The sequence below is a fragment of the Heptranchias perlo genome, chromosome X (assembly GCF_035084215.1).
Source record: "Heptranchias perlo isolate sHepPer1 chromosome X, sHepPer1.hap1, whole genome shotgun sequence".
Taxonomy (NCBI): domain Eukaryota; kingdom Metazoa; phylum Chordata; class Chondrichthyes; order Hexanchiformes; family Hexanchidae; genus Heptranchias; species Heptranchias perlo.
The window spans coordinates 5,647,761-5,675,615 of NC_090370.1; the positions used below are offsets into that span (position 1 = coordinate 5,647,761).

A 27,855-nucleotide genomic window follows, 5' to 3' on the forward strand; every position below is an offset into this window, starting at 1 on the left:
TTCTATGATGGTCTAGTTGGTGAATGGACACGAATCATATTGCACTATTTATCAATCTGTAAACCTGGAGATGTTTGCCATTTTTTTGAACACAAACTAATTTACAAAAAGCATTGAAAAGTTTTTACTGTAGCAGATCTGGTACTTGCTCAAACACAAACTTCTTGTGGTAGCTGAGTTTTTGGAACAGACTGTTCCAGGATCTGAATCTATGTCAACTCTATAAACAATGCAATAACATTCTTTTGATGTGGACTTATTATGGTGGTCACAAAGAAGCAAAATTGTGATTTTTGCAGTACAATGACACATTTTGATATAAGTCACTGTGTTAAATATTACAGCACAGGTTTTCAAATTGGAGTCCTTGTTCCCTAGCCTGTGACGTTGTCAGATTTTTTTTTGTATTTGTTGATTTACCAGCGCATTATTTTTGTTGCTCTAAGATAATACTGCTTTCCTTTGGCTATCTGGCACTGACTTTTTGGACATTAAGACAGGAGTTCCCCAGCATTGCATCAGTAAGGGGTTCCCAGGAGTTTTTCTATATTTGCAAGTGGTCTCCCACAGAAAAGTTTGCAAATCACTGTTACAAAAAATAAATAGAAAAATAACTTTTTCATGAAGACAATACTGCTGTAAATATAATAAATAAAAACAGGAAATGCTGGAAATACTCAGCAAGTCAGGCAGCATCTGAGGAGGAAGAAACAGTGTTAACATTTCAGGTCAATGACCCTTCATCAGAACTGGAAGAAGTTAAAGATTAAACAGTTTTTAAGCAAGTACAGAGCTGGGGTGAGGGGAGGTGGGAGGAAGGGAAAGACTAAGATTCTGATAGGATGGAGAACAAGAGTGATTAAATGACAAAAGGGGTGATGTACAAGGCAAGGAGAGTGATGAGGGGTCTAGAGGAGCTGTAAATGGCAACAGCAGAACCATAACTTGCTGTCCAGAAAAATTGGGACTGCTTTAACTATGCAGCTCTTCTAAAATATTGATTTGTAAGTCAATTGTCACTTTGGTTTTATTCAAACCATAATGAATATTATGGAGAACAGCAGCTTCCAATTTCCACTCAATGTTTAAGACAGAGATAGTTGGTGTTCTCCTTTCGTACTACTCTCTTTTTACTAGCCGTTTTTAATTTTTTAAACTTAAAAAGAACTCTAGCTCCCCGTGTGCTGAGCGCACAAGACTGTTATATTTTTAAATTGGTCTTACAGTTGAGTACACGTTGTCTCTCCGATGACAGGCCGTTTATTTTCCGGGGGTGGGGGGAGAGGAGAGTGGAACTTCAACTCCACAAAACCTGAGGTATGAAAAATCAGTCGACGGTTTGAGCGGTATCGGCCCCTCTCCGCATGCGCGGCTGCTTCTGGGCGTGTAGTTTCGCGGCGTTGTTTGCTTCTGTTGTTGAGGCCGGGCTCGGCCTCAGCCCGGACTACATCTCCCATGAAGCCTCGCGGCACCCGCGCGGGCTGGTGAGGGGAAAGACGCGGCGCCCGCGGGGGATTGTGGGTAACAGGAGGGAAAGATGTCGGACGATGAGAGTCAGGAGCAGACGATTGCCGAGGACCTGGTGGTCACCAAGTACAAGATGGGCGGTGACATCGCTAATCGTGAGTCCGAGGGACAGGGCGGGAAATAAGGCGGCTCAGGGGGCAGGAGTCGGGCATGAGGCAATAGGCCCTCTCTCCAAATGTCGTTTCTGAGGTAACCACGGTGCTACCATGTGGGGCACATGGGGAGCGAGCAGGCCTCGGTACCTGGGGCTCACTCTGGAGTCATGCAGCTCTCGGGTTTGACCTACCGCCTGATCCATCTGTCCATTGGGACAGAGCGTAGCAGGGAACCCCCTTATGAGAGCGTCTGTCTGGCTGGCCACGAGGATATGGGGTCAAAGAGCCTGAACCTGGCGCCTTCTGTCAGCGTTCAGTGCGTTTTTCTTCTCTCTTCCGTAAGGGATCAGAAGGACGAAAATGCCCCTTTTAAAGGCGATTTTGAAAGTGTAGAAAACTGGCGTAACATTTTGATCACGTTTTGTAACATTCTAAAGGCCTTTATTTAAAGTTTAGGGCCAGGATGTGCAGATGCTTTTTCCTTTCTTTTCTAAAATACTTTGTTATTTCTTGCCGGGGCACAGCTCTATGGAGCCATATGTTCCCCTGTGAGCCTTGATCGTGAATAGTCACGGGCTATTCGACCACATGGGTATCACGTGTACCCTTTCAGCAAGTGTCTACATAGTGATCATCCCAGCGCTGGGATGTTAAGGCTAATTGTAGCACTGCTATGACTCTGTTACTGCTAAGATCAACTATCTCAGCACAGACACCCAATTAACCTTCCTTAGTGGTGGAAAATATTTTTTTTGTTAGAAATATATATTGTATGTTAAGGGTAAATCATTTGAGCTTTCTGTATGATCTGTAGTTCTATAATTGCATTTTTTGTTTTAAAAAAAAATGATGGTTAAGATGTATGCTGGCAGTATTTCAACAAACTGTTCCAAAAATAGTTTTATATTATGCAGTCTAATGTTAAGTTTACAGTTATATAGAACAGTTTAGGACTGGAATTCATGACCATAACTTTTTTTGATGGGGTTTCAACTCCTGAACTGAAGTTGCACGTGGAGAGACGGGAACTGGCTGTGTGGACTCACAGAATTGTTAACTCAGAATAATCGAAAGCGGACAATAAAGTAGCAGTTACTTGTGGTCAGAATTGATTAAGTGTAATTGCTAACTTTATGACCCAGGCGCCAATAAAGGAAGGTGGCCTTTTTAAAGAGATCTGTATGCAGAAGAAATGCATTCTGTACAATACTGTGAATAAAAAAAACCCCTACTTAAGTCACGTTTCAGACAATGCAGTATCTGTCAAAGCGTTTTTATTATGAAAGATCAGAAGTAGCACTAACTGGTATTAAATACAATGTCATTTTCATCAGCAATTGAGCCTTATTCAAGGTAACAAAGTATTTAATAGCAATTTATTTGTTGGTTATCACTGTTGTTGTAAGCAGTGAGTATGATTATCACATGGTTCATCCGGTCTTGGAGTTTGTTACAAATCTATAACCCAGTTCAGTAGTTCTACTAAGTTTAAAATGGTCCTGCCATCCTGGCTAGTTTATAAAGTTGTTGGAGCCTCTAGGTCAAGTTACCATTTTGTACTGTGCCATCTAATCAGTTTTGTACTGTGCCACCTAACCCAGGTATTATTCTTTGGGAGTAACAGTCTATCATTTTTGTTTATAAAGAGTGAGATTTAAGTGCAAATTGTTGAGATTATTGCAGTTCGGATTCCGGGAGACATTCCTTGCCTGTGTTTAGAATAAATTTGGCTCCCATGTTCCAGCAGTAAAATTGCAGACCCAGTTTTTTTTTTATCAATCTATGATTCTGCCCCCAGGATAAGGGAGCCAAGTTTAGCTATGTATAAGCAGTAAGCCAGTTCATGGATGCTGGTTTCCCAGAATCTGAACTAAGGAGTGCCTATGTAAAAGTGACTTTGCAGACTACGAGTGTCTTGGGTTTGATACCCAGTTTATATAGTATTGACCTTGCCTGAGGTGTTGGAAGGCACCTACAATTGTCGGTGCCCTTGAGTTAGGGGTAAATTGGTCAGGGTTCTCTTGATCACTATCCATTGACTCTTGCAGGAAGCACATATGCATGGACATTAAGTAAGGACCAGATTGGTTTCAGTTGTAAGGAGCCCTCCTCTCACCATTATTCACAATCATGACTTAACAGGGGAAGATGGGTCAAATTGGTTAATGCCAGTCATTCTCAAGGCTTGCATTTGAATAATGTTTATTTGGTCGAGGTGCCATAGGGCACTCATGGAATTGTATGCTAGCAACCTTCAGGAGAGGAGGATGTGAAGAGAAGAAAAACAGAATTTTTAACTTAAGTCACTGGACAGCTCCCTTGATGGCTGAGTTGGTAATACAGTGTGTAACTGAGCCACACAGATCAGAAGGTCCCAGGTTCGATTCCTGATCTGTGATGAGTTAATTGATCTTGGTATGGCAGTAGATGTGCTCCGACGGGTTGCAGCGCCCCTGTTCTAGGGGACCGAAAAGCAGCCTGACTTCATCATACTATTTGTCACTATTCAGTGACCCTTGCTTGAAGTGTTCATGTCTGAATGCCAGGTAAGGACAGGATTGGCCTTGGCTGTGCTGCTCCCATGATCAACTAGCTGGTTAGTGTCTACTGTCCAGGCTTGCGTGAAGAGTGACCACTTGGGCAAGGTACTGGAGGGCAGACCATACTTGTGAAACTGTACCCCAGCAGGAGGGGAGGTGAGGCAAGAAAATTGGCAAAATATAGTCACTGTGCTTAGTAAAGGAGCAGCTGTTTGTACTGTAGTAACTAAACATTACATTCTACTGATTAAAGTAATGCCTGTGCCAAGGTTGTTATTTCATAATTTTTTATGTTATCTTAAAACTAAAATTGCTCAACATGCTGCCTCATTACACCTCTATTTTTGTATAGCATTAGTTCAACTAGTTGGGTTGGAGTTGCTTCAGGAAGACTTTTTTTTGAATAAATATGGCAACAATTGGAGTTTAATCAATGCAGGAGTGTTACAATCCAGTAGTGGATACAGGCGTTCAGGTGACCTTGTGGTTTCCAAATATCACCAAAACCTAATTTTCTTTTTCAAACATACTTAACTTTGCCTCTGATCTAAAGAATAAGAAGAATTGCAGGATCTGTGGTTTGAGTGTGAAATTTGGATGTAGATGTTGAGACAGGTGTATATCTAACAAGTGACTCAAACCAAAATAGTTTTTAATACAGTGGAATAACATGCATTCTGTAGTATTACTAAGAGACAAAGTAAAAGTGAAAATCTTAGAGCAAACTTTTAGAAAAATACTTTCTCCCCCTCGTGTCAGATTATTTTATCGATGAGAAAATGGGCAGCTGGTCTGTTCATAGGCCTGTGCAGAGATCCAGCTGCAAGGTGGTTTGTAAGAGCTGCTTGGGGTGACCTCAGATTTACATTTAATTCCATTCCTTGGGGAGAGCACCTAGCTTTAGATCAGCAACTCTTGATTGTATGGCTGAGATCAAGAAATTGGGATGCAGGGAACCATAGACATGGACCCTGTGTCACCACGATTATAAGATGCTTTAAGTGCAACCTAAAATAAAACTGTTGCTGTTTTGGTAGAAATATTTTACTACTTTTGTACCTCTTCCTCTTTCCATCCTATCAGTACTACCTTGAGTTGATAAAGCAGTTATCCTGCTGCAATGCTTTGGCTTTGAATTTGGTTGCAGTAGCATTGCAGCTGGCGTGAAACCAACTTTTTAAACTTTAATTTTGCCTGTCAGGCTGCAAGACTGCCAATACGTTTTCAATGATCAAGGGATGACCGCATAGTTTACTCTCTACAAACATTAAACAATTTAGCACTATTCTGATACTTGAGCTTATGGGTGCACAGTGCTCTGCTTTTCTCTTCATGAGAGCAGTATGGAATCAATGGTATGACTTGGTGTTGCAGAATCTCACTGTTTTTAAAAACAGGTACCACTCTTAAAAATTGTGTCTAGTATTAATTGCAGTACAAGATTTCAGTTGGATGTAGTCAGATGGAACCCAAGATTAGTCCCCATGTCACTGTTCCAGATTTCAGCTATCACCTGCAGGCATAACTGGCATGCTCCGATTAAGCATCTTGCAATATATTAGAATGTGTTGTAATAGGTGGACTTAAGGATCCTTCAGGATGGATGAACTAAGATGGGCCGAATGGTTTTCCTCATCCATAATTATCTTATGTGCTGCTTTCTGACGGTTCAGGTCACAGAGTATTGTTGGTATAGAATGGATAGCAAGAAAAGGAAACTGATTAGAAATGCAGTGGATGTAGTTTACATGGCCTCTAGGAAGACCTTTGCTAAATGACTACATAGCAGATTAAGGGGTGTGGAATTGGGAGGATAGCAAACTGGATTAAAAATTGGTTAGAAGGGAGAAAAGAGAGATTAGGAGTTAAAGGCAGTAATACTATGAGCACAGTAGTGCAGTGGTTATGTTACTGGACGAGTAATCCAGAGGCCTGGACTATGAGTCCAGAGAATGAGTTCAAATCCCATCTTGGTAGTTGGAGACTTTGAATTCAGTTTTTAAAAAAGCTAGAAATAAAAAGCTGGTGTCAGTAAAAATGACTATAAGGCTGTTGGATTGTCCTAAAAACCCATCTGGTTCACTAGTATCCATTAGGGAAGGAAATTTGCCATCCATACCTGGTCTAGCCTATATTTGAGTCCAGTCCCACACCAATATGGTTGACACTTAACTGCCCTCTGAAGTGGCTCAGCAAGCCACTCAGTTGTATCAAACCGCTACAAAGAATAACAAGAATAAAACTGGATGGACCATTCTGCTGCAATCTAGGCATTGAATGGTAATGGTCAATTAAGCGACTAATGGGGGGGGGGGGGGGGGGGGAGGAGGAGGCTTCGTGAACATCCCCATCCTCAACAGAGCCCAGCACGTAAGTGCAAAAGACAAGGCTGAAGTGTTTGCAACCTTCTTCAGTCAGAAGTGCCAAGTGGATGACCCTTCTCTGCCTCCTCCTCAGGTCCCCACCATCACAGAAGCCAGTCTTCAGCCAATTCGATTCACTCCACGTGACATCAAGACACAGCTGAGTGCACTGGACACAGCAACGGCTATGGGTCCTGACAACATCCTGGCTGTAGTGCTGAAGACTTGTGCTCCAGAACTAGCTGCGCCTCTAGCCAAGCTGTTCCAGTACAACTACAACACTGGCATCTACCCGACAATGTGGAAAATTGCCCAGGTATGTCCTGTCCACAAAAAGCAGGACAAATCCAACCTGTCTAATTGCTGCCCCATCAGCCTATTCTCAATCATCAGCAAAGTGGAAGGAATCATCAAAAGTGCTAACAAGCAGCACTTTCTCACCAATAACTTGATCACTGATGCTCAGTTTGGGTTCTGCCAGGAACATTCTGCTCCAAACCTTACTCCATGTCCTGGGAATTAATTTTAAAAAAAATGTTTTTGAGTGGGTCATGGTGTCCCTCAGGCTTCAGTTCTGGGGCTTCTTCTGTTCACTGCGTATATCAAGATTTTACAGGATACCGGGTATTTTACTTGATTTAAAAAAATATCATGTGGGTAGCTACTTGGGTGGCCAACCTGTTCATAATTAAAAAGGATGTATGAAATGGGAGGTGTAAGATAGAAGGAAAATTCAAGTTTATGTTTTGGCTTCAGAATGGGTACATTATTTAATGTACAAATTATTTTCCCTGCCACCTTTCCCCCATCATTGTCGTTAGTTTCCATGTGCCTGTCTTTGAAGGTGCGGTTGGCTCAAGCTCTTCTCAGCTGTATCCAACTATCAGATGAGGCATTCTATGCCACATTTTTAAATGAAAAAATAATTTATTTTTAAAAATCTTTCCCTTTTGCATCATTCCATGAATGGGAATGAACAGGCTGTTCAGACGGCGGGGGGGATCACTTGCCATCTAAGCGTTTTAAAATTAAACTAAAACTTTCTCCCATCTTTCTCTCTAGAAAGCTGGGAAGTATCTGCTCTACTCTGAGAGCTAGGTCAAGATTTTTTGTGTGGGGGTGCAACCTTTATTCTACCACACAGCACACCCTGATGCTCAAACCTGCTGTATTGTCACACTTTTTTTTCTATTGACTTTTTTAGTGGCACAGCCAAGAGTTGACCAAACCTTTCAGGTTTCCAATTTAGAAACTAGTTGATGTGACTTCAACATGCATTAAAAACGATATTCAGTGTAGCTGTAACAAATTATTCTTAAAGTACAAGTGGGGAGTAAGATTTTGCTGCAGCAAGAATTTTTATCAATTCATGTCACTGATTCATACTTCACGTCCCTGGCTTCTGAGTATAATTAGCAAAAACCTGGGTATTGTTAGTTGAGACATGCAGACCAGGAAGATCCCCAGGTTTGATTCTGTGGTCTGTGCTGAAATAGCTGGTTTCATAGCTTATATATGTTTAAACTTTAACTCTGTAATGAATTGATTTGTGCTCAAGTGTTGCTGTTACATACTGTATCCTTTTTGTTGCAGGTGTTTTGAAGGTGGTGGTGGAAGCAGCAATGGTGGGAGTGTCTGTTGTAGCCCTGTGTGAGAAAGGAGATGAAATGATCATGGAGGAAACGGGGAAAATTTTCAAGAAGGAGAAAGAAATGAAAAAAGGTAAATGACTCGGCACTCAACCCAGCTTTAATTTCAACATGGTATATTGTGTGAGACAAAGCATAATTTTGAGGTTGTGGTTTTGTATTAATATTTGCAGGGATTCTTGCTCTGAAGCAAATCTTGTCTGAAGTTTGCAGTGGAAGATTTTATAGAGTTTCAAATACAAAGATTGCAGCAACCTGGAAGTTATGCTGTCATTGTAATTGTGTAAATTACATATGGTAATTGGGCTTGTTTTGAGCTATTGCTGTCCCCTCCTCACAGGATAGTCTGGCCTGTAAGCGTGCCGTACTGTATGAATTATGTGGTCCAGACCATGCACACTGCGATACATGCTCCCATCCTGCTTATTGTTTATACTATCCACGTAATGAATGTGGTCATTGGTAAAGGGTTCATTGTAATGGACTGGATCATCAAACTGAGCATGGTGTTAACAGAAATCCTATCCATTTTTTACACAGAGGATACCAAGCCATAATGTTAGATTTGCTCCAGTGCTTAATCTTTATTATGAAGACCCACTGGTGGTAAAAGTGCCAGTGTCCCTTGGCATAGGCTCATTATAAATGGATGTAATTGTGAAATGTGATCCCTGAAATACTGGTAAAAGTCCCATGTGATAAAAATGAAATTTGGTTTATTTAGTCAAAGTAAGCTAGTGGTCCTGGCTATAATCTACCAGATTTGTTTTACATCCTGTCGTCGTCCTTGGGATATGCAGTCTTATCCTGTGAGGCAGAAAGACTTGTCACGATCAGTGAGTAACCATATTGTAGAATGAGCTCAATAGCCTGGTGTTTTCTATTGTCTGTTCAGTTTATACTTCCGTTATAAAGTTAGCAGAAAGTCAACACTGCAATGGCAGTCTCTTTGTAAGACCGTGTGAGATTTAATTCTGGATGTGGCTCATGTGTCCCTTTTTTTATTTAAAGGAATTGCTTTTCCCACCTGCATATCCGTGAACAACTGTGTCTGTCACTACTCTCCTCTCAAGAGTGACCCTGATTACATCTTGAAGGAGGAAGATCTTATTAAAATGTAAGTACATTTTCAAGCTCACATACTATGTTTTTGATTTAACATATTGAGTCTCCTTCATAAAAATATAAAATTGTGAATAACAGATGGTAAAATTGGTACTTGGTTAATCTCATTAGGCATCCTTGTAATGGGCTATAATTGAATAGCATTTAAAGCCAGGGGAATATTTCAAGGTTAAGACTGGGTGCTTACAAATATGCCCTGCAAATGGACTTTAGATATCTATGGTAACTTGTTATAATTACTGAGGTGTGGTCTCTTGATTTTTTTAAAAAGAAAAAGAACTACTTTTGATTTCTTTCATGCTTCACTGAATGCCAGTGACTTGGACGAGATACTGGACAGGCAGTGATGCCTGTCTGACGCCCAACAAAAAGCATTCCTTTGCTAATGGCTTATTTGTTAAAGATTGTAGTTGAGAAGGTACCAGGTTTGAATTCCGGTCTGTCCTGAGTCACGTGATTTCAGCCAGTGTGGCAGTTTGGGCTCTGTAGTTGGCCCCAGCGCTCCTGAGCAAGAGAGGAAAATCAGCTAAAGGCCTATTCTTGTGATTGGTATCCGGTTGCTCATGATCTTCAGTGACTCCTGCTGGAAAATGTGCATGACCGATGAGGATTGGATGCTGCCCACGACTGAGTGAGTAGCCTGCGAACACTTGCTGTGTAGACTCAGAGTGTGTGCATTACCTCCTGGAAATGTAGACTCAAATTGAGGCACACTCCAACCAAAAATAATTGGCAAAAAAGCACTTTTTTTGGTGAAGTGAAAGTCATTAACAATTGGATAGAAAGCTGGATCGTTTTGAGGGTCATCAGTAAGAACTCTTGTCCAACATTTATGGTTTTTAAAAATAAACATAGCTATAGGTGTCACATGGTGTTACTGCCAAGAAAAATGACTGACTTTCCTGACTTTGGCACCACTGACCCAGTTGAGAAGCTCAGACTGGCTAAAGCATCTCAGATCAAGGATGAAACTTGAGATCTTCCTTTTGTGTGGTTCAGTACCACACCAGCTGGTGAATTTAATCAATTTTTTTTTTTGCTTAGTGATTTTGCCACTAATTTTCTCTCCTCACCTGAAAGCATTGACTCTTTTTGGGGCATGGTTCCATGACCCTCAGTCACTTTCTTCTACCTAACCCAAGTGACTATTATTTGTGTATGAGTCTTAACAGCAAGCTTTGTGGATGGGGAAAGGGTGGTACCACACCAGAGCCTGATCCTATCCTCACCTGACGTGTGCATGTTCCAACCGGGTTCACTGGATAGGGAGCAGGAGTTGGAACCGTAGATAGTTTTTCCCCTCCCTAACCAGGGGAAGCTGAGGCCAATTGTCACCCCGCTCGTTTTGCCCTGTCGGCTGATATGGGCTCTCTTGGCACAGGTTACAAATTGATACTGGGTCCGTTCTGGTCTGTGCAGCTCGGTTGCTTAACAACTAAATTTGATTAATGTTTGAGACAGTCTCTGTTTTTAATATGTTCTGCTCTCTTTTCTCTTTCCCCCCCCACCCCCAAACACCATTTTGGGTTTGTTTTTCTAAATAGTATATTCTGGTATATAATCGGTGAGTGCTGATGATTTCATTGGGGAACTAGCTTTGAAGAGCTATTGAGCCCGACGGTTCAAGGAATCAAATTTTAAAAACTCCAGTGATGTTAACTGTATCCTTTTAAGTTCACGCCATTCATACAGTTGGGCTCAGTAATCTTTGCAAGCTAGTTTGCCCTGATGTCATCAGTATTTGCTGTTTGAGGAAAAGAGAGAAATGTTTTAAAATATCATCTTCAAAGATTTATATGTCAGCCTGGCTCAGTTGGTAGCACTCTTGAGCCAGAAGGTTGTGGGTTTAAGTCCCACTCCAGGACTTGAGCACATATTTTAGTATGGCATTTCAGTGCAGATCTGAGGGAGTGCGGTATAATCAGAGATGCTGTTTTTTTGATGAGATGTTAAATTAAATCTGAATGCTCGGGTGGGCGTAAAAGATTCCACAACGCTATTGGAAGAACAACAGGGAGTTCTGATCCTGTTCTCAATCGACATTCATACACCCACTTTCCAGCAGCGGTCATTGGTTACCAATCAGGGGTGAGAACACTGCCTGATTCATTTCACTTTTTGTGTCTTGCCACCTCCTCAAAATCCAGGGCGCTGAAGCCAATTGTAGTGCTCCTACCCCTGCCTCGACAGATCAGCTACAGATAAGGATAATCCTAGGATGTTCTTGGTTTGTATGCTTTCACCAGCTGCGACCTTGGAGGAAGCTCTAATTAGTTCTTTTACTTGTGTATTTGTACTGATGGGGAACTTTTCAAAGTTGTGAAAGAATAGTACGCTCACAGGTGCAATATTCTATGTGTACAAACTACAGATTAGATTTATGCAAATTGTGTTTTACAGTGACTTGGGTGTCCATGTCGACGGATTCATTGCTAACGTGGCACACAGTTTTATTGTTGGTGTCAATAAGGTATGTTCATTTTGAGAGCACTAGCAGTGGGTTCTAACACTTATAGTAGAATGTATGTTCTACCTGGTATGAAGGGGGATGTTCCCAGCCTGTGGTTATTGAAGCCACTTAGATTAATGGGATGTGAATCTGCAGTGGCTACCATGAGTTTGTTTTTGGCAGCGTAAGTGTAATTTCTTTGCCCATTTCAAAATTTAACAACAATCTTGCTGCAAGCTGAAGTGATAATTTGCTGCCTTAAGTTTAAACTTGTTGTGTTGGATTACTCTTTTTGGAACAAGTCTCTTTTTTTTGACATCCTGTGCCTTGTTCTGAGCAGGGAGGGCAAATGATCTGTTGCCAGACCTCTTCCAAAAGTGATCTGAAATGATCCACTAGCGGGTGGCACCCACCCCCACAAGAAGGGAGGGGAAATAGGAAGAAGCTGTTGTCCTCCTCAGAACTTCTCCACAACAGTGTGGCTAAGATCAGTTACTGAACAAGTTAATCATGGGTACAAGTCTGCTTCCTGCCATCCTTTGGCACCAGAAGTTGGTACTCCCAATATGCTGTGCAATGAATTAACATTTTGATAACTTAGCTGGTTTCAAAAATAAACTGGCCCTGTTATGAATCTCAGTCCTGACTGAGCAGCTGTACTCTATTGGAATTCCCCACCCTATGTAACCTGACTGTCCTCAATTAATCTGCTGTATTGAAATCAGACACTCCTGGGAGTATCTGTACAGCTATAGTTTTGTTTAAAGCATACTGTTGTGGGACACATGCAACAGTAAGTATGTATTCCTATGTTTACATTTCCCGTTTAGCTAATTGGAAATTGATGTCTCTAATCCAGCTGGTTCTGCTTCCCTTGACCCTGATAAATCAGCACGATTCATAACATCTGCTTTTATGGACATAGATCAGGATCAGTTTGTTTTTGAACCCATTGCTAAGTTATTAAAATGTTAATTGCTTCCCTTGACGTTGTGTCCATGTCATTTGGTGTGACAGATATGATGGGTTCATTGCCATGGTATTGTGCACTGCCTGGGAAATGGGACTGGTAACAGGTGGATGGGAACATGTCTATTTGATGACCACTGACAAAATAGTGACCGTATAGCTGGAGCACTACTCTACTTGAGATCATTTAGTTTTTTTAACCTTTTTTATTTAGCAAGTTGGTGGAATTGTATTGTTTTTACTACCAGTATTGTGCAGCTACAACATCTCCTTTAAGTAGGATGACGATGCTTAATAGTCCACTCCGATCTAAATATGTTTTGAAGCCTTGTTGGGGATTTTCACTTTGCTAATTAAGAAAGCTGTATCATATGAGACTGGGTTCACTAGTGTTTAGTGTTCTTGAGCTAGTTTCTCCCTTCAGAAATGGTCTGGACCAGCTTTAATGGAACCCCAGTTGGAATGAAGTCGTCCAGTTCTAATCCAACATGGGAGGCAGAGCACTGGAGCAAGTTTGGGGACTAAATGTCTTTCACCTGTTTTTTTCCTTATTGAAAACGATTTTTTTCTCCAGGATACTCCAGTAACCGGTCGCAAAGCTGATGTCATTAAAGCTGCACACTACTGCGCGGAAGCGGCTCTGAGGCTAGTGAAGCCAGGTAATCAGGTAAGTGACTGGTAATGGAGACAAATTAAAAATAGCATTGTTTATCCCATTGAAACAAATTGACTTAGGGATTAATATAGTATGTATGGGTGAGATACTGGCATTACATATTTAAAAAGTGCTACATCTTTTGGAGATTAATTCTGTTAAGATTAAGAGTGATTGTGACCAATTGGCATCTTAATTGATGAAGCAGTTCTCTGAACTTTAATGTTTTGGACTTGACTGCTATTGAGTGTTGTGGAAGCAGTTTTAGGCCCTCGAGGATGGGGATGGAATTTGGTATCTGGGGGAAAATAAAAGAAGTTTAAAGAATCAACGTCTTTCTACTGGCTCTGGTTAAATGACTTCAAAATCTGCTTTTTATTTGGGTTGACTATTTTTATCCAGTGAAACTTTTTGAAATGAATAGGTTGTCTTTTTCTCTGTGCTGTGAAGTAGCTTCTTTAAGAAATAGTTTATTGTGCTCCAAATGAAACCTTTAAAGGAGCATTGTTATTAAAGGGAATTTTCTTGAAATTTCTTTTTAACCTTAGAACACTCAAGTGACAGAAGCCTGGAACAAGATCGCTCAGTCCTTTAATTGCACTCCAATAGAAGGTGAGGTGACCAATTCTGATTTGAAGAGATAATTAATGTACTTCTTCCAGTCTTCCAAAAAAAGCCACATTTTCCAACCATTTCAAGTGTTTTTATGAACTGAAATAGCCCTTCAGTGCAGGGAATGTCACATACAAAGCAGCTGAGACCCATCTCTGCTTGGCTAATAGGGCGCAGGTTGCACTTTTCATTAGCTACAAGCTGTGTTCAAGTTGGGTCAGAGAGTTAAGAGGCTGAGTGAACCCAGGCACTGTGTGCACCTTCCAGGGGCCACATTCAGAATGGGTTTGGAGAAGGCATGGTAGCAGGCCACCAACCTCCCCACTTGACTAGGGACGTGGTATGTACAATTAATCTGCTTTCCAACAGACTGCAAATACTCTGCCTGAAGAAGAAAAATACTGGCAGCCACATAGTTTGTTGAAGGAGACCAAAAAGCATTCCCTATAGTTATGTGGTATGGACACAATGCAGGCAGGTCCTCCTGTCCATGTTGCTCCAGCACATCTGCTTCTGTTGCCTGAAGGTATAAATGGCTTGTGAAAGGAGGAATTTTTCTTTATTAAAGTGGTCTGGGTAAGTAATCATTGGTATTTATCTGTAAGGATGACAGCTTTTAAATTTAGGACCAGTAAGCTGTTCAATCGGCTCTCTGGGAGAAAAAGATTGGTGCATTTGTAGCCTCCTTTTTCCATATGCTGCAAGTATTAAAACTAATTAACTGGGAATATTTGAAAGAAAGATAATGGGCCCGATTTTACCAGGGGTGCGGGTTCTGGGCGGGTGGGCCAGCTGCCCGGTGAAATTAGTGGGTTTCCCGCGTGATCGTAGCAGGCAACACACTAATTGGATCCACTTACTTGCTCCTCCGGGTTCCCCGCTGCTGATCTGCGCGTCGGGCGGGCTGCGCATGCGCAGTAAGATCTGTCAGCTGGAGGCGCTCTATTTAAAGGGGCAGTCCTCCACTGACAGATGCTGCCACAAATAGCAAAAATTACAGCATGGAGCAGCCCAGGGGGAAGGCTGCTCCCAGTTTAATGATGCCTCACCCCAGGTATCATTAGATGGGGTGAGGGGGAGGACAGAGATCTTCTCCCCGGCGGACGGGAGGAAGCGGCCTGCCTCTGCCACCAAGAAGGCCTGGCTCGAGGTGGCAGAGGAGGTCACCAGCGCCACCAACATATCGCCCACCTGCATACAGTGCAGGAGGCGCTCCAATGACCTCAGTAGGTCAGCCACAGTGAGAACACGTAGTCTTTCCCCTACACTCCGTCTGCCACAACACTGCCCCCACCCCACATCTCCTTCAGCACTGCCAACACTACTCTGTCACATCACCCCTCATACCCACTCAAACCTCATCCTCATCTTACCTGCACCTACTCACCTCGCGAGTACTCACCCCGCCACTACCACGCAACCCAATCCTCATACAATCTCATGGCTCTATCTCATACTCACCCTCTCGTGCATCTCTTTCACAGCCAGCCTCACTCAACCTGCCACCATCTGTGCTGCAGCCACAGGGCATGCATCACATATGTGCAGTAGGCAGCGTAAGGCAAACGTGTCGTGGGCATGAAGGGGATGCACAAGGGTGTTTGAGGGTTTGTCATGGTTCTTACTTCTATTGAATTAAAGAACAACTCACATCACACGTTATATTGGCACCACTACTGCCATGTCTTCGCGAATCCTGTTCGGTTTGTGCAATAATGCCCGCTCCTGGGTATCCCTGTGAGGACCCACCACTGATGCCACCCAGTGTGTCACTGCAGAGTGGGTGTAGGTGTATTTGCAGGGCTCTTCTGCGCAGACGAATGAGAGACATCGGGGATGTCCCCGGTTGCAGCCTGGAAGGCTGTGGAGCAGAAGTTCGGGAGGGCAGTGGTGACTTTGACAGCGACAGGTAGGAAGATAGTGCACGGGCCAGCCAGGAGCAGCTCGGCATGATAGAGGCTGCAGATGTCCACGGCTACATGTCGACTGACTCTGAGCCTCCGTGTGCACTGCTGCTCAGAGTGGTCCAGGAGGCTGAGCCTCGGTCTGTGGAACGTGTGGCGAGGGTAGTGCCCTCTGCGACGCATCTCTCTCTGCGGTAGCCCTCCCTCCTGCTGTACAGGTGGATGTGTCACAGCACTCTCTGTTGTGGAGCTCCACGTGTCAGAGGTGGATGGCGAGGCTGGTGATGCTGTTCGCCCTCCGAGGAGGTCATGACTGCAGCTACGACGGCCCCCATCCGCAAGATGTACATCTGAGGGGGTCTGCAAGGTAGGTACATGTCTCCGGATCCCGGGGTAAGTGTGCAGGTTGGTGACTTCGACCATCAGGAGGAGGGTGGTGGAGGCCAAACTTTGTCCCAAGTGACAGAGCGGCCTCCTGCAATGGCTGAGGCTCTCCACTTCCCCCCCCCCCCCCCCCCCGCCCCCCCACCTGTCAAATGGACCTTTGCAGCTGCCACAGGCTGACGGCTGCAACACGTCCATTTCAACTGGGAGTGTTTCCCCCAGTGTGTGAAACAGTCCCATGTTTATCCAAAATCTCACACAGTCCCTTAATCAGGTCAGTTAATGACCTGAACAAGCAAAGTAAATACACTCAAGTGGCATCCCGCTGGCTTTAATTGCCTGCGGGATTCCCACCAGCGGGGGCTGCGCGCGCACGCCGGCGCGTCATCGGGGAACCCGGAAGTGGGCGCGATCCGGTCCCGCACCTGGATTTCGGGATTTTCGGGGCCCCCCGCCGAGAACGCACCCGGTAGCGGGTGCTAAAATCGGGCCCAATGTATCATTAACCATGTCAGTTAAATATGGTGGTTTGCCATTCAATAATAGCTAATGGTGGATAGTTGTTTGGGATGACTATAAATGTATGAATCCTATTTTTTATTCACCTAAAGTATGAATAGTGAGGCTTTTTAAAAAAAAAAATTCAGATCAATTTTCTGAATTCACTGCCCAGATTGAATTTTATTTTAAAAATCCCTCTGCAGTTCTCTCCTCTTTCTCGATCCCAGCATCTCTGGAAGGCATCAACTCTTTTTTGGTGTGGTTTCATGGATGCTGGGTTCCCTCTTGCCCCTCACTTAAGTGGTCATTCGTCAGGCCTGAGCCTTGATGGTGTGTGTCAACAGACATCCTAGATGATCCCAAAACTGTTTACAAGTGCAGATTTCCACCAGGGTTTACTGGGTAGCAGTCAGGAGCAGGAACCTTGGCTGTTTTCTTTTTATCGCTCAATTTGTGGTGCTGAGGCCAGTTGTAGCACCCAACTGTTGCCTCAGCAGTGATTAGTTAACTTAAAACAGACTGTGATTGAACTTGGCTTGTGTGGCTCAACTACTCTCTGAACCAGATTGAACTTCTGAAGTCAGCTGGGGCTTGGTTTAATGTCTCATCTGAAAGACTGAACCTCCAGCAATGCAGCACTCCGTCATCCTAGATTATGTGCTCAAATTTTGGAGTGAGGCTTAAACCCATAATCTTCTGACTTGGTCAAGAATGCCAACAACTGAGCTAATCAGATGCGGGAGAGTGCGCTGAATTGTACGCCTTTAGGGTGAGATATTAAACCAAAGCCCCATCTGCCTGTTTAAGTGGATGTTAAAGATCCCATGGCACCATTCAAAGACCAGGGAGTTCTCGTGTCCTGGCCAATATTCCATCATTAACCAATGCCACCAAAAACAGATTAACTGGTCATTCATCTCATTTTCTTGATCGTAGTATCTTGCTGTACACAATTTGGCTGTTGCCTACGTAACTACAATGCCGACATTCAAAAAGTAATTCATTATAGTTGAAGCTCTTTGTGATGTCCTCGGGACATGGTGAGATGCTATACAAATGCAGTTTTTGACATCTAGGGGATTTAAAATCTGAATTTGAGCTGCAATTTTTTTTTCTTCCAGGCATGCTGTCACATCAACTCAAACAACATGTTATTGATGGGGAGAAAACAATCATTCAGAACCCCACAGATCAGCAAAAGTAAGTCTTCAGAATAAATGCACTGACCATGGAGACTATTAATGGCTAGTTTTCTTCACTTGTGCTCTAAAAGTTTGGGTTTTCATTAAAATTTATTTAATCATTTCATTTGTACTTTTATTGAAATGTTTAAGAAGTTGACCTTAAAAGGAGAAGTGACATTATCCTAAATAGTTTTTGCTTCATGCTGACTGTTTCTGGTGGAAGGTTGCTTGTGGGTATCAACACTAATTGTAATTGCTACTGTGCACTGCGCTGGATGATTTAGGATGATGGTTACAGTTTAGACATGGACCCTTTAGATCAGCCAGCAAGGGCATGAACAAAAACTTAGAATGGTCCTTTTAATTTAAATGGAGTAAAATCATGTCTATATTGAATCCTGTTGTCTTAATTTGGCATCTGAATCTTTATAGGATGATTGAGTGGAACTGCCTTGTTTACACTTTACTAACTAGTTGGATGGCTGTTAAGAGAAATACAAATCTATTTTAACAGAGGATGACCCTGAATGGATGATACATTTGCGGACCTAGTGTCTGTATATACTGTTGTGGCTCAGAATTGGTCCTGGCATGGAATCTTTGAATGCTGCAGCATAGAAGCAGGCCATTCAGCCCATCAAGTCTGTACTGCTTTTTTCCCCTCTCCGAGTTACCTAGTCTAATCCCACTCCTGCTCTCTTCCATATTCTAATCACCTGTAGAAAGAAATATTTTCTAACTTACCATTTAATATTTTTGGCTATCTTCAGTTTATACTCTCTCATTCCAGTCTCTATTGACAAGTAGAAATAGTTACCTGATCACAACACTTTATTATCTTGACTTCTTTCAGGTCACCCTTGGTCGTCTTAGTTCTGGGGGAGGGGGTGGAAGGAGCCTAGCATGTACTCGAGTCTCTTATAACCAATCCCTTGTCCCTGGTAGCGTTCGTGTGAATCTATGCTGTATCTTTTTCATTGCTTTTATATCGTTCCTACAATGAGGTGCCCAAAATTGTACATAATACTACAATTGTGCTCTGGTCTTGTACAAGTTCCAAGATTGTGTCCTGTACCTTTTTAGATTAAAAAACTACGGGTTCGGTTTTCTGCCTTATTGGCATTGTGCTATCACCAGATCTGTGTATCATGTGTGTTCCTTTACGCCATTTAAAATCTTACCATTTAAGATGAGTTTTCTTTCCATTTTGATAGTGATAATAAGTATTGTTTTACATTCTTCTACATCGAACTGCATCTGCTCATCCTAGCCTATTTATATCCTCCTTCAGTCTTCTGCAATCCTTGTCGCAGTTTGCTGTATTCGGTGTCATTTTGTTGATTTCCCAAGTCCAGATCATAAATGTATATAGTAAATAGAGGTGATCCCAACAGACCCCTGTGGAACATCGTTGACCACATCGTTCTAGTCTGAGACACTTTCTTTTGGCCCTCCCCTTTGTTTTGTGGCCTTCAGTCATCTCTCTTTCCATATGGTCACATTCCCTTTTAATTCCATCTGCCATTATCTTTGCCACATGGCACCTTATCAAATGGAAAGTCCTTATTTAATATCTCTGCCATTGCCTCATTCTGCACTACAGGCTTGCTTTCTCCATCTCTTGGCAGTCCTACCCCTACTGTGACTATCTTCTTACTAATAGGCCTGTAAGATGGCTTTTTATTGCGTTTTGTTTTTGTTTTGCTAACTTTACCTGGGACACTTTGCCTTTCTGAGCTCCCTTTTTGTAGCTTTTCCATATTCTTTATTTGTCCTGCCCTTCTGATCTGCCCTGTTAACGCTGAATGATTCTTAGTTTCAAATATGGCCTATTCTTCCTGTTTATCCAGTTTTTCCTTCTATTTAATCTGGACAACAGCCGTTTTTTATTTTGCTAAAATTTACTTTTTTCCAGTCAAGAATCCTTGACCTTGACTTTTTCTTTTTCCTTTTCTATTCTTACACTGAACCAAATTGAATTGTGGTTACTGCTTCCCAAATTTTCCCCAACTTTTAGGTCACCCACTTGCTCTACTTTATTGTCCAGAATCAGATCAAGTAGTGCTTCTTTCAACATAGTGACAAAACAGTCCTGGGGTCACTGCAGTAAACCTTCCCTTTCTCACCACAACCATTTAAAAATCTCTGACAATTATAAAGCTACATGGATGTATTTTATACCAGGAATGATTTGTGCCACAGAATTTGATGATTATATTGGCATTTGGGGGTTGGATTTGAGGTTAATGTTGTATCTGCTCCAAACTACCAGTGTAACATGATCATAAGGAGCGTCCCAATCTATATACCCACAGCAGGCAGTCTACCGAAACATGGGCAAATCTGGTGGTAGTGATGTGAATCTTCCATTGATGGTGGCTGACCGTTCCTTTTCTTGAATAGGAAAGACCACGAAAAGGCGGAGTTTGAAGTTCATGAAGTTTATGCTGTAGATGTGTTAATCAGTACCGGAGAAGGCAAGGTGAGGAATTGGTTCATAACAGATCTTGAATTTGTTTTCCATTTTGGGGGGGCGCGGGATGGCGGAAGGTTTACTCATGGTTGTAATTATGAAGGGAAAATGCTCTGAATCAATGGCTTGCAAAATAGGGTTGCAAAACCTTACTCACAAGAGTGAGGGGTAATACAGTGTGGACTTGCAGCAGTAGCTTTTTTCCACCAAAATAAATGTGTGAGCAGCAATAATGTGTATATAAAACCACCATGGAGTGCTGTCTGAGCTAATAACTGGTGCTACGAGTTGAGTGCTACTGATACATTTACTTGGCGTGTGCACTTGGTGTCTTTTTTATAATTTTAATTGTGCCTATAAAGCATCCATTGAAGAGCTTTTATATTCTTACATTTGGACACCATGTTGCATTAGAGTCTAGTTGTCCAAAATTATGACATTTGTTTCATGAGATTTAAAACCTTTTTATTTAGAAAATATACTATTGTGTAATAAATATACTGGCTTCTAAATATTTCTGTAAATGTAATGAATAATTAGAGATCTTTTGGGAGTAGCAAGGCCAGTTGAATCCAGTTATCCTGGTCCTTAACACCACAAAATTCTAAGAGTATTTCAGTTCTAATTTTTAGGGGTAAAAGATCACAAACAGTACCAGTGGTTGGTTGAGTTAATCACTGCATTGAAGCCTGATTGTCCGACTGAGGTTGTAATGGTTTTTATTACCATAGCTGGATTAATATGGTTTATCATTTTAGGATTCCATGATGAGCAATTTTGTTCACATTTTCTATGCAACTTATACTATTTAATATTTTGTTACTGCCCCTTCCTGCTTTTTGATTAAACACTTGACCTAGCCACAACAAACATACTTGCAAACACCTAGCTTCATACTATGATTTTCTTTTTATGTCCATGGGTATGTTACTTTGCAAATAATTCCCTGTTTGGAGACCTTTCCATAGCTGCCTTATTTTGCATATTTGGTTTCCTACTCCAGGGGGTGTTTAATTGTGGTAACAGCTTAGAACAATCTAATCAGTCATTTATGCATTGGCCCAGTGCAACCTAAATACCAGGTAGCCTTTGTTTAAAGAGAAGAAAAATTGCATAGTGCACATGAAAATAGTGTGGATTTGGTAGGATAGTTTGGAGCAGTGCGAAGGAAGAAATGGATAAAAAATTATAACTAGTTGATTGTCCTTTAACTCTTAAAATGCTTTTGAATGTGTGTATGTGTAAAAAAAAATCACTCATAACTGTACAATATGTCTTCAGGCAAAGGATGCTGGTCAGAGAACAACTGTGTACAAGAGGGACCCAACGCAGCAATATGGTTTAAAAATGAAAACATCTCGTGCGTTTTTTAGTGAGGTTGAAAGGCGGTTTGATGCTATGCCCTTCACTCTGAGGTATGTCTGATCTCTAGCGAGAGACCGTTAACTTCATCTAACCTGGGGTTGAATTGCTATAAATCAATTTGATCCAACTTGATGTGCAGATTTCTCCTGCCCTTTTTTAACTTTTTTTTAAAAAGTTAAATTGTTGGATTTACTCAACCTTGAGCAGCGAGGTTTACAATTTAGACTTTATTAGAAGGCTTGTAAAGATAACACTTGTCTTTTCAAAGGGCATTTGAGGACGAGAAAAAAGCCAGGATGGGGGTTATGGAATGCGCCAAGCATGAACTTCTTCAGCCATTCAATGTACTGTACGAGAAGGAAGGTAAGATCCTTTGCATGAACTATCTATACCTATTGAGTCAATTAAAGGTGGAACTTCCTACTGCCTGTTGTTGTAAGAGGCCATTTTGCTCCCACAATCGAATAGCTTGCAGACGCTCGCTGTCTAGGCTCACACATGAAGGATGGTTGCATAGACGCAATAACACAGGTTTTCTAGCATCTTTGGAACTGTAATCTAGCAACATTTGGTGCCTTCAGGAGAGGAGGGGGAAATGATAAAAGAACATGAAACTCCAGGCAGCCAGAAACATCCTACGTGTAATGCACTGTACACTAGTACTTGTGATTACAAACTGCAAAGAATCAGTTTTTTAAAAGGTGTTGGCCACAGTAGATTGAGCACTAGAGGAAACATGGCTGTCTTCAGTTTTTTTTTTGCTCTTTTTCACCAATTTTCTCTGCTCCCCTGGAACCATTGACCACCTGCTGGGTAAGGTTCCACCAGTGCTGGGCACCTTCTGGTGCCTTGCCTGGGTGGCCATTATTCACATGTTGAGCCTAGACAGTAAATGTCAATAGGTTGTTCAACTGCAGGATACATCATAGCCATGCCTGACATCCACACATGCACTTTCTAGCAGGGGTCTAACTTTTTTTCCCCCTCTTTTCTACCCCCCCCCCCCCGCAAAGATTAGGAGCACCAAGATCAGTTTTAGCACCCCTGCTGGCTGAAAAAACTTGTTTTAAATTCCATTTTCAAGAAGTACATTTTTTAAAAAAAACAATGATCTCCACAGCACTGAAAATACAGTAAGATCAACAGCAGTGACTAAATGATACTTTTGCTTAGATTAAATATTGGGCACATTTAACACTTCCATTCAGATATCAGAGAATCTGATTTAAAATGACATTGTATCCTTACTTGATATCTGAATCTGAAATGACACTTTATCTAATATCTGTTCTTGTTTGTGCTTTTCTAGGAGAGTTTGTGGCTCAGTTTAAGTTCACAGTCCTACTTATGCCAAATGGTCCAATGAGAATCACCAGTGGAACATTCGAAACAGAACTTTACAAGTCTGAATTTGATGTGAAGGACCCTGAGCTAAAGGCAAGTCGTGTAAACAAGCCTGTTTAAAAGCTATTTTACTTTTAATTTCTTTTGCAATCAAAAGCAGATTTCAAAATAGTACAAAAACATTAAAGAATGTCATGTCAATTTTGAAGTTTTTTTAAATGTGATTTATTCCCCAGTTTCATCAGAAAATTCTAATTGTTTTCATCAACTTTCAGTGCTGTCTTTCTCCCATCTCCCCATGTTTCTTGGTGTTGAAGCACAAAATGTAGCTTAAGTAAAGCTGCACTCTTACTCTTGACCAGTACTGATCCAGAAGTGTGAAATTAAAGTTGTTTATACCTTTTTTAAAAAAAGTACAGGCTTGGAGTGGCCTACTACGACAATGATCTGAAGTAGGGTATCCAATCTTTTGTCACAGTTGCGTGTCACAGAGCCTTGGGGACTATATAAAGTTTTAAATCCATGTTCCCATTAATTTGCCAACAGATCTTGGTCCTGATTTAGGATTTGTCCACCAATGAGGCAGATAGTATTGAAAACTGCCCTTTTCAAACTTCCAGGCCAACAAAGTTCAAACAGGACAAACCAGCAAATAAGAAATATAAGCAAAAACAGGACTAAGTTGCCTTGGCATTGAGGGCGGGATTGCCAGAACTTGGGGGCAGCACGTTGACAACTGCCACACAAGGACTTTCTCAGATGTATTTCCCAGGCCTGGACTGGATTCCTTCATGTGCTCTATTTAATATGTGTTGAGATTGGCTACATCTGTAGAAATATCTGCAGGCTGTACTGTCTTGCCCTCTTTTTTTTTGAAGACCATAATCAGCACATCATAGCCATCGTCAGCACACTCCTGTAACCACATTGGGAAAGCTTTAATGGGAATTTTTCAGATTTGTTCTTTAAGCTACCTGTCTCTAGGTGTCACTACATTATCTCAATACTATTTCATAAACTATGCTGAACTGTTTTCCAAGCTAGGTGCTTTTATTGGGTTTAAAGAAACAAGAACAGGTGCTCGATATCAGACTTAACCTTGTGTACAGGTCAAATCTATTGCTCCTATTAGAGTCATGGATGGCGTCATACACATTAAATGATAAACCTCCCTCTTAGTATTTTAATAAATGTTTTTCTGGTATTTTAGCTGATCTTAGCTCTTAATGTTCTTGCTCTTGCATAAAGTTTATAAGATGAAGTCTATATTATCATTGAAAACTATTTTTATTTTTGCTTTGCACGTAAAGGATTCTTGATGTACACAAAGATAGAATTGTATAGCTTTCACATTTTTGTTTTTCTACCCATGTTGTGTGCATTGAAGCTGATTTCCTTTTACCCTTTCCAGGCCCTACTTCAAAGTTCTGTTAGCCGAAGGAACCAGAAGAGGAAGAAGAAGAAGGTGGTAAGTAGTGTGTTTCACAATGGAGAGAACAGTACAGAAAGCTTGTTGCAATTCCAACTACTTTTGCAATCTTTCTCTTGGTGGTTTCACTGCAGCTCTTGTAAGTGGACTTTGTTCCCAACAATCTGGAAGCTGTATCTTCTAATTAATCTTCCCTTGTGGAGTTATATAACTTTGTTGATTCTATTTTTTTTTTGCTTAAAAGAAAAGTCTAATTGCAATAATCTGCTTACTGGAGTAAATGTAGTCTTGTCATGCTGCACACGTTCTTCAAATAGGTGCAGCTTGCGCATGGACCAGAGTTCAGCCAGGCTAAAGCAATTAATACATTTGTTTTATAATTAGATGGAAACGTGAAGCAAAAGTAATTTGGAAAATACTACCAATGCAATACAACAAAAAATATAATGTACAAAGTACGTCTCATCCCTCTATGGTCTCTGGATTGAAAATGAAGTGTGATCTAAGCCGAAGTTGTGGAGTTTTCCTTCTGGTGAAATCTCTGAACGAACTGAAGAACTGCAGCTACTTTCTGTTTTTATTTATTAGATTCCTTGCAATGCACTAAACTTGACAATAATTATATTCATAAATGCAGTGTGACAATGCAACAAACACAAATCTCCGAATAAATACCTTCATGCACCTGTGAAACTTGACCATATTCGCTCTTTCTATAGCAAATAACACAGCTCCCTCTCGTTGCAAAGTTTTCAGACCAATTAGCTCAGTAACAAATGTATCAAAACATTCAAATGAACAACCACTGTTTTTGGAATACAGAAAGTTCTGTTTACAATCAAGATGCCACCATTAGCAAGTTAGTTTTATCACATTTAGGATTTTCACTCTGCAGCTAGCAATGAAACTGACCATTGTTGGTACCCCTCATTTTCCAATCTGGGGCATGGGCTTCAAGCTTTGAGTCCCCCTCTCCCAAAAGGCTTGGCTTGTAGTAATGAATGGATGTGTCGGTCAAAGCAGTAATTTAATACACTTGTTTGTTTTTCATCTCCAGGCTTCCCAAACTGCACTCTCTGCTACCACTGGCAACACCAATGAAGAGAATGAGGCTGGAGACTGACCTCGTAACCATAACCCCAGAACTGACCTGACCTTTCATATAGTGTCTGTACCTGACAGCGAGATCCATCCCCCAGAGCTGTTTAGTGTACAACTTGCGGGACCTTTTCACCAGCTCCTACATTCTTACACTGAGGGAGGACCACAGGACTCGCATTTACGACTGCAGACTACTTCCAAAAAATAAAAAAAAACAAAAAAAACTTTGTGCTATTTGTATGGTTTTATATTTTCTATCCAAACGAGAGCATACTGAGGTGAGAGTAATTGGTATTGGAGATTGAAAGGTATCTTTTAGATTTATATTCTCCCCCTCGACTCAGACCCCAATCCCCATTTTTTTTTTTTTTGCATTGCAGTAGGTTTCCTCAGGTGTTGGTGCAGTCACCCAACTTGTCAGCTGTTACTGTTCATTGAGACAGCATTATAGCCACCTGGTGCTGATTGGTCAGACCTTGAGGAGTGGGGAGGGGCCAGAATTAAACCATTTTAAATTGTATAGATTATTAGAAGTCAGTTTCCACCTTTTTGTATCCTGTTTTATGAAATGTTGCCAATTTCCCATAATACATATTGTGGTTATAAAGAAAAATGCCGCAAATTTTGGTGGTCTTTTCTCCAGTAGAGTTTTCAGTAGACTCGAAACAGCTCAGGATAAACTGAAACGTACATTGCAAAACTATTATTGATTATCCCAGACTATTTGGAAGCGATTTGGAGATCTCCAGGATGTTGGGCAACTATTTTTTTTAAATACAGGTTTAATTCTAACCCTCTGAATAATGGGCCAAATAACCATTGACACCAGGCCAGTTCAGAGTCCAAGTCCATTCTATGCACTCTGAACTGAGTTTTTTTTCAATTTAGGGCAAGAGGGAACTTTTCAGTTTTGCTGATCTGATTTGCAGGATTGTTAGTGCACTTGTGGACACAGGCTGAATTAATACAGATTTATATTATAATATAATGAATTGTGTGGTTCTGCCTGATTTTGTTGGTGTCTTTCAAGAATGGCTATCATTCTGTTGACATTTGGAAATGCCGCCCCTACCTTTTATTTAAAACAACCAAAAAAAGTATGCAGAGTGCATACGAAGCTGATATAAGGACTCTTGTTGTACTAGCCCTTGCCGTCAATGACTTTGTGTGTTTGTGAGATAGGAGCTCAGTGTAATACCATGATTTTGTTTTGGGTCACTGTGGGGATTAAATAAATAACTGAATATTGATCTGCACTTGGTTTGTCTTGCTTTATGTCCACTGCCACTTCCCTATCATTATTGCAATGACTTCCAATCATTGAAACACCCTTGGTTTAACATGGTTCATGTTATAATATATGGTTCCTGCCATTGAAGGATGTTGTTTGTTGCAACTGCCATTATAATGCTTCCATTGTCATTGTACCAAACTGTACAGTAACTACCTCTTGGTGCACACAGCCTTCATAGGCAGGAGTGCTTCCTTGTTCGCATATGTTGTCCTGACACTGACCCTGGAGCTGCTGTTGGCAGCAAACTGGCACTTTCTGTACAGCATAGCTGGGTACCCTCTGCTTTTGATATTCAAAATATTCAGTCTGTACATTTTAAGTCATAAAAATTCTGAGCTAAAGTTATTTGCAATGAGGGTTTTTGTGTCATTTAAGAACTAATATTTGTGCTAGGTCGGAAGGGAATGTTTCAGGTGCTTTAATACTGAGCTTAGAAGTTACAGCAGGAGACAGTTAGTCTGTCACAACTCTTTGCTATAGGACTTTCTCCTATCCTCTTGGTAGCAATTTCAAATTCATGACCGTTCATCACTAATTCTCCAACCAGTGGAAGTGGTCTTTTCCCTATTCACCCTGCAGAATTTTAGAGCTCTATTAAAGCTCCCATTAGCCTTCTCTGCTGTAGTGGAAATAGTCTGAGTATTTCAAGTCTCTACTCAGCAAAGTTTCCCATCCTTGGTGAATTGACCCGTATGCCCTCAATTGCCTTTAACATCTACACTGGCTGCCTTTAATTATCCCATCTCTAAATGATTACTAATTTGATTTTGAATTATGGATTCTTTGAATTTACCCACAACTGATGTTAGATTAACTGGTTTATAATTGCGTGGTTTATCCTGCTTTCCCTTCTTAAGCTGAGATGATGCTACATTGTAAAATAAACTGTAAA

General features: G+C 41.4%; 1 protein-coding gene across 1 annotated transcript; it reads left to right on the plus strand.

Annotated features, from left to right (window-relative positions):
- The first annotated feature begins 1,503 nt into the window (after positions 1-1,503).
- Positions 1,504-26,925, plus strand: pa2g4a (proliferation-associated 2G4, a). The gene is made up of 13 exons (XM_067976606.1): positions 1,504-1,622; positions 8,119-8,247; positions 9,186-9,291; positions 11,700-11,769; positions 13,292-13,384; positions 13,921-13,984; positions 17,895-17,973; positions 20,361-20,439; positions 21,712-21,845; positions 22,064-22,158; positions 23,105-23,232; positions 24,551-24,607; positions 25,626-26,925. The coding sequence occupies exons 1-13, from the start codon at positions 1,538-1,540 to the stop codon at positions 25,689-25,691; spliced, it is 1,185 nt and encodes a 394-aa protein (XP_067832707.1). The 5' UTR covers positions 1,504-1,537; the 3' UTR covers positions 25,692-26,925.
- The last annotated feature ends 930 nt before the right edge of the window (positions 26,926-27,855 follow it).

Excerpts from the sequence above, each read along its gene's own strand:
- pa2g4a (XM_067976606.1), top strand. The coding sequence starts at position 1,538 with ATGTCGGACGATGAGAGTCAGGAGCAGACGATTGCCGAGGACCTGGTG. Across the intron at positions 1,623-8,118 it reads GGGCGGTGACATCGCTAATC|GTGTTTTGAAGGTGGTGGTG; the intron begins GTGAGTCCGAGG and ends TTTTTGTTGCAG. Across the intron at positions 13,985-17,894 it reads TAATTGCACTCCAATAGAAG|GCATGCTGTCACATCAACTC; the intron begins GTGAGGTGACCA and ends TTTTTCTTCCAG.